A 6,588-nucleotide genomic window follows, 5' to 3' on the forward strand; every position below is an offset into this window, starting at 1 on the left:
TATTTGCCTTTCTCTATATGACTTACTTCACTTAGTATGGTAATGTCTGCGTCCATCCATGTTGCTGCAAATGGCATGATTTCATTCTTCTTATGGCTGAGTAGTATTCCATTGTGTATGTATCCCATTCTTAAAGCAGTAAGCCCCAGGAAAAAAGCCTTAACCTACTAAAAAACTCAGGAGGTGTATGTATCATGTTTCTACCCACCCAACTGATGTTCTCAGTTCTTAGTTAGGACAGTTGTCTGGGAAAGAGCATGAATGGGGGGGAAATGATCATTGAAGTTCCTCTATTTCAAAGGATCATTTCATAACAGACTTTATAAAAGACGACTGTGAGAATAGGAAATTTGAATCGAGTATCCCAGTGGTGTGTTTTCATCTCAGACACACGTTGGCCTCTGGGACTTTACCTGTTGCAATGACATCTTCTGTGTTTTCCGTTGGGACACGTTTGTCTTTGGTCAGTTCCTCGAACTTGTTGAATTCTTCTTCACTGAGACTACTTCCTTTGGCGGGATTCCATAGCAAATAAGGCAGAAGAGATGTCCGTTAGAACCCTCCATAGTTTATAAAGTATGACCTGGGTCATAACTGTCTAATACTGTCTAATAAATCTCACCATCACCACCACCGCATCCCCCAGCCCCGCCATGCTCCTCACCAGGTCATTTTTCAAGGGAGGTGGATCAGGTCTTCAGATGGTACCATGTGGTAGTGTCCAAATATTGAACACTTTATCACTTTCCTGTTCTTACAACTACTGAGAAAATTACAGACCACTCACCTGTGAGCTAAAGAAGCCCCACATTGGATACAGTCTCTAAAGGTACATCAGAGGACATAATGGCAGGGCCTGAGAGCTCAGAATTCCTCCGAACTCTGTTCCTTTTGAGTTTTGTCTACATTCTGGAATTTGTTTCCTGGCTTTCCTGAACCCTAATCAAGTGAATGAGAAAAAAAATGCTTTGGACTTTTCAGCAAAGCATACTAACCCCATCACACATGCTAATCGGGGAGAAAACTCACGCTTCGTCATTGTCCAAGACAAACTGCAACCCCCACGCGCCTCCAGTGAGGATATAATATCGGAAAGGCTGAGCGGGATCTATCAGTGGCCCCGTGTGGTTGGCCAGAGGGCGGAATGATTGAGTTGACTGAGAACATTGCATCTGAAGGATTCAGTATGATGCAGTGGTTATTTGCAGAATATTGGGTTCAAGTCCCAACCATTATTTTAACGATTGTAAAAATAAAGCATTTGTGGTTGAGAGGAAGGCAGTGATGCCTGGAAACTGGTGACTCTGCTGAACGTGGAGTTTAAATCTCGGCTCGCTTAGGTGTCAGGCCCTGGCTACTCCAGTGTGTGATATTTGGCCAGAAACTCATGGACCATCCTGGAATATTTTATCGGATCTCCAGAGTAAGCGTGTATCATACTTTAAGAAGCCACTTGATAGAATCCCTGGTGGATGCATTTCATTTTTTTCGTAGACAACCTCTCAGCATCCCTGACTCAGCCAGCATGAAGTCTGAATTCCCATGTGCACCTTGCTGCTCCAGCGTACTTAATACAAAATAAGGTATACATGCACTTCTGTCCTTAATATAAAAATACAGATAATATGAATATTTAGTTTGCATAGAATAAGCTGCAATATGTACCGACTACTTCAGTCAGGTGTGTGGTCTTGTTTTCATCGATGCTTTCAGCACAGATTACCAGCATGTTCTTTGATACAATAATCAGTTGGAAATAATTTCTACCCGAGACAGTGATAGAAAAAAAAATTCCAACCTCAATACAGGTAACTTTTTTCATTTTCAAATTGACATGCTTTCTTTTTCACACGCTGTGGTCAGTCTTTCCTTCAACGATGATCTCTGTCTCACCGATATTTCTCATAGTGTGTTGTTAGAACCAGTTAACGCACTTTTGACCAGAGATGTATTAATATGCCTTTTGTTACCCCGAATGTGATGGACCGGAGACGTTTCAGTATTTACTTACATAACAAATCGCTGGCCACAGGCGTTAGTTTGTGCAAAAACCCCCTGGTCAATAATGAGTTATGAGAGCTACTGAAGTAGGCAAGCTTCTTCCACAACCCTTCTTCTGAAGATGGTAAAGATTTCCAGTCCTTGAGACTGAACAGTCTGTGCACAGTAGCAAAGTTGCTTATTGCAGAATTTGTAGATATATGATTGGTGGTGGACTGCAGCCCTCTCATACAAGAACACATGATTGTGTTACATTCTCAGGAATTTTGTGACCGAATTGTCAAGTACAGCCATTATTAAAAAGTAATTCTATAAACTTAAATGAATCATATTAAAATAAAAGTTAATGCGTAACACAGTTATGCATAACATAACCACAGTTATTTCCTAGTATAAGAGGTAATAAAAGAGGTATAAATGAAGGTATTGCAAAATGTTGGAAATATATTCTCTGTAATGATTCCTAAGTAGATCCTGTTGCTGCATATCCACATTTAAAATGAAAAAATACGCATCAGACCAAGATTAGAAGGCTACATTGTACATTTTTCTCCAGGAAAATCAAATATGTAGACATTTGATCACTTAATATTACAGTATTGATATTTGATAATCATTTCCAGTTATTTTAAACTATAGAGAGAGAAGTCTGTCCCAATGTCCCCGTTGCTTTTAAATTATGTAAAAATTAGTTTCAAATTTTTGCTGTTATTTTAACTATTCTCATACTTATCTTTTGGATTTAAATTAATCAGGTTATACTTCTTAAACATGTTAATACAGAACTTTTAATATTTAAGAAATTTTTTAGTTAGAGCATATTTGATCATGTTGGTCAAATAAAAGATACAAAAAATTTTGAAAGAGATGGTATAATTTTAAATAGCTTTAAAAACTTCCGCATGCCTGAGGAACATATGAAATCAATGCTCTGGGACTTTTTCTCAGATACTGTCAGTAGCAACATTCCGAACTTGGACCTTATCCTGACGTTGTGTAACAAAATGAATGCTTGGAAAATTAAATGTCTTTTTCGGGGTTGCATTTGTAATTAGTAGAAAAAATTGTTTACAGATCCAGACGTCTAGATGTCTTGGATGGAGCTAAGACTGTACATTTGAACACATTCTGTGGTTTTGAGAAGATGCACCCCTCTGAAAAGGTCACGCATTCACAGTCTGTTCCGTAAATATCTTTTTCTCTTCCTGTTCCCATTGCTGTGTGTTCTTGGCATATCCCATTAATCCTTAGAAACAAACAGAGAAGACGTTTCTGATTCCCCATCCATTCCTCAACACTTGAGGAACTGCAATAGTTACAATGCATTTTAATTGCTAAAAATTATAGATGTTTTTAATCTTAGGCTCATGTAACTGAGCCGCACTACTTGGTGCTTTATTTGTTCTATTACAGGGTTCCTCACCCACAGCACCATTGACATTTTGGCAGGATAATTCTTTGTTGGGGGAAGGGAGACTGTCCTGATCACTGTGGGGTGTGGAGCAGTATCCCTGGTGTCTACCCAGGAGATTCCAGCAGCTCCCACGTGAAACCAGAAATATCTCCGGACATGGCCACGTACCATCCGGGGAGGGAGGACAGAGCCACGCCCCACATTTAGGATTGCTGGTCCATTCCTTTAAACAGTCCCACTCTGTCCTTTGTCTCCATTCCAAAGACCATGTCTATCCCTCTGCCATAAATGTTGGTGCTCCTACAGACTCTGAAGTCTTCTCTCTCCTGAAGCAAGTTGTTCAACTTCTGTGAATTCAGGTAGTACTTATTTAAGTAAGAAGCTTCAAATAGAATATCAATGAATGATAGACATACAGACAGAGATAGACACAGACACACACAGACATAGAAAGAAATGGAAATATATATTTACACGCCATGCACACATCAGCTGTGTATAAATTCGTTAACCACATCTCAAACTTACACCTCACAGCCACGTTTATTATTATTAATTCTTTGTCACAGTAGTTTTTCTCCACCGTATATGTTAGTCTGTCCTTTGGTTTAATGGCATTACCATTTTTACAGATGGACAAATTCAAACTTGAGCATTTAATTTGAAAAATAAACTGTTGATACTCTAAATTTTTCTTAAAATGTTGATTTCAGTCACCCCGATACCTACTTCTTCCATTGCTCAAATTTTCCAAAATTATTTTACTGAGTACAGTCCCTACCATGTGAGTTCCTGGAGGACTAATACTTAGAAAATGAATTTTATGATTCTCTTATTTTAAAACCTACATCCGTGCTGATTTCCTACATAGTAAACATAAAATTAATACTTTTGATATAGGAAACTCTCCAGAACAAAGTCTGAGGTTTGTTTCCAGTTGGTGTTCTGGAATCCACTTCATACACATAGGACGTGACCGCACTGAAAATCCAACGTCCCCTGAATTCGCGATGCCTCTCTGCACACTTCTTCTGTTTCTCTGATTCTTGGTTTAAACTTCCATTTAGTGTTCAGTGAATAAATGCCACACACACCACCCCGTGCAAACCGTTTCCTACTCCCATGACTGGCACAATCGTTCACTTATCAATACTTCAGTATGACCTTTATCAGTGAGTCTTTTTGTTATTTTTTGCACATGGATGTCTGTGACCTTGATTCAGTTTTGAACTGTAAGGTGAGACATATTTTTTAATTTGTCATTTTTTATTCCCACATGTACACAATGCCTCCAATAGAATAAACATTCCATAAATGTTCATTTACTGCGTGAAAGTATTAATTTATTGATGGAGACTTGTCGCTAAGATGCCAGGTGAATAATCTTCTGGGTATAACCCTTCACACTGAAGTATACCATGAAAGCAACTGTATATAATCTCTTTCCAATATATGCAAAACCTGAAGAATCAAACACACAGATCCTAGGGATGGGAATCCTATTGCCATAACTTTCAGGCATTCAGGACAAGTCTTTCCTTACTGCCTTCATCTGAATTATTAATGACGTAATTCCAACCGAGCTGCTCAACCAGTATGGCCTCTAAGAAGAGGCTACAGGCAGAGGTGCAGGGAGGGGGTTTGTGATGAGCTCTGAGGATATGACACCAAACCAAAAATGCTCTTCTATGAGTAGAATTGACAGGCTGAAATTCGACAGCATCATCCAGAGACCTTTCACTGCAAATTTGAGCTTGGACCTCATGAGCAGCTCGGTGCTTTGTGACAACCTAGAGGGCTGGGATAGGAGGGGGGGAGGGAGACACAAGAGGGAGGGGATATGGGGATATATGTATACATACATCTGATTCACTTTGTTGTACAGCAGAAACTAATACAACGTTGTGAAGCAATTATAATCCAATAAAGATGTTAAAAAAATATTTCTTCCCATCCAAAAAATAAATAAAAATAAAAAATATTTGGTAGAATAAAAAGAAAAGTCAATAGTTTTGTTGCTTTACGTTTAGGCAAATTCCACTTACTTGGTATAAAAAGTAATGTAGGTTGTTTCGCAGTTGTTGCTGCATTCAGTCCTATGGATATGACCCCTTAATGGGCCATTTTCATGTGTCTTGTCCACGTCATCGGATGCTATGTAAATGGTGTGCCATTCTCCTGTAATCTAAAAAGGAAAGTTTCTATAAGAAATGTTAGTCAATCTCTTTACTGTTTTCTCACCAGTACCCAGTATAACCTTTGCTTCTGCTTTACCTCAGAAGACAAAGAAATTCAATCTTATTGAGCAAAGTAGGGTTCTACCCCCTACCTTGCAGAATAATATGAAATGAAATAATGATTCCTACTCAAGCATAAAGGGTAGAATTCAGAGTTTCTTGAAATAGCTAAAACAATACCATTAAAGATGATGCCAGTTCATCGCTATCTAAATGATAGCATATCATTTTTCCTTGCTATTTGCAGACAAATAAGATGAAAAAAATATAAAGAGCTGAAAGACAGAAGGGTTGTTTTATCCTCATGTAGATACATGGACCAAGAGATATATATATGTAATCTGATCAGACATGTAAACATGAGCCTGTCACACACATGCACAACCAAGACCTCCTCCCAGATCAGCCCCTTTTGGGTACCTTTGAGAGAGCTTCCTCAGATGGAGGTTCCTGGTCAGCACACACCAGACCAAAGACAAGACTCAGCAGCAGAATCTTCATCTTGCTGGTTCTCATCATCCTGCTTCTGGAGAAGCTGAGGGTGTCCCAGTTGCTGGAGAGAATGTGAGTTTGTGCCACTCTTCATAGTATACGTCTCTGTCGTAACACATGATGAACAGTTGTTCATCATAAGACCTTGGTTACGTATAAATCATCTTACAGTATCCTGGTTGGCCGTTGAGCTTTTCTGGCAATCTGTTGTTTTTATAAAGAGATGGGTTTTAAGAGAAGCCTAAGTGGATCTGGACATTTGGCCTGTAGTGAGAAATCACAGTCCCTATGAAGTATTTCAAGGACGGTAAGGTTTATTTTCTTTTATATGCTGAGTTTCCAAATGGGATGAGCAGTCCAAGACACATATGCCCAACTCCTATATTATTTCTTTAACACTGAAGAGGTCTGTTGAAGCTTATTTTCTGAAACTAAAGATGTTCC

At 38.9% G+C, this 6,588-nt stretch overlaps 1 protein-coding gene across 1 annotated transcript; it reads right to left on the reverse strand.

Annotated features, from left to right (window-relative positions):
* Positions 1-378: 378 nt before the first annotated feature.
* On the reverse strand, positions 379-6,277 carry LOC109551440 (allergen Bos d 2-like). Its single transcript, XM_019944699.2, has 3 exons — positions 6,073-6,277; positions 5,461-5,600; positions 379-526 (listed from the first exon to the last, which is right to left on the reverse strand). The coding sequence occupies exons 1-3, from the start codon at positions 6,169-6,171 to the stop codon at positions 379-381; spliced, it is 387 nt and encodes a 128-aa protein (XP_019800258.2). The 5' UTR covers positions 6,172-6,277.
* Between the last annotated feature and the right edge of the window lie 311 nt (positions 6,278-6,588).

The sequence above is a fragment of the Tursiops truncatus genome, chromosome Y (genome assembly GCF_011762595.2).
Source record: "Tursiops truncatus isolate mTurTru1 chromosome Y, mTurTru1.mat.Y, whole genome shotgun sequence".
NCBI classification, from domain to species: Eukaryota; Metazoa; Chordata; class Mammalia; order Artiodactyla; family Delphinidae; genus Tursiops; species Tursiops truncatus.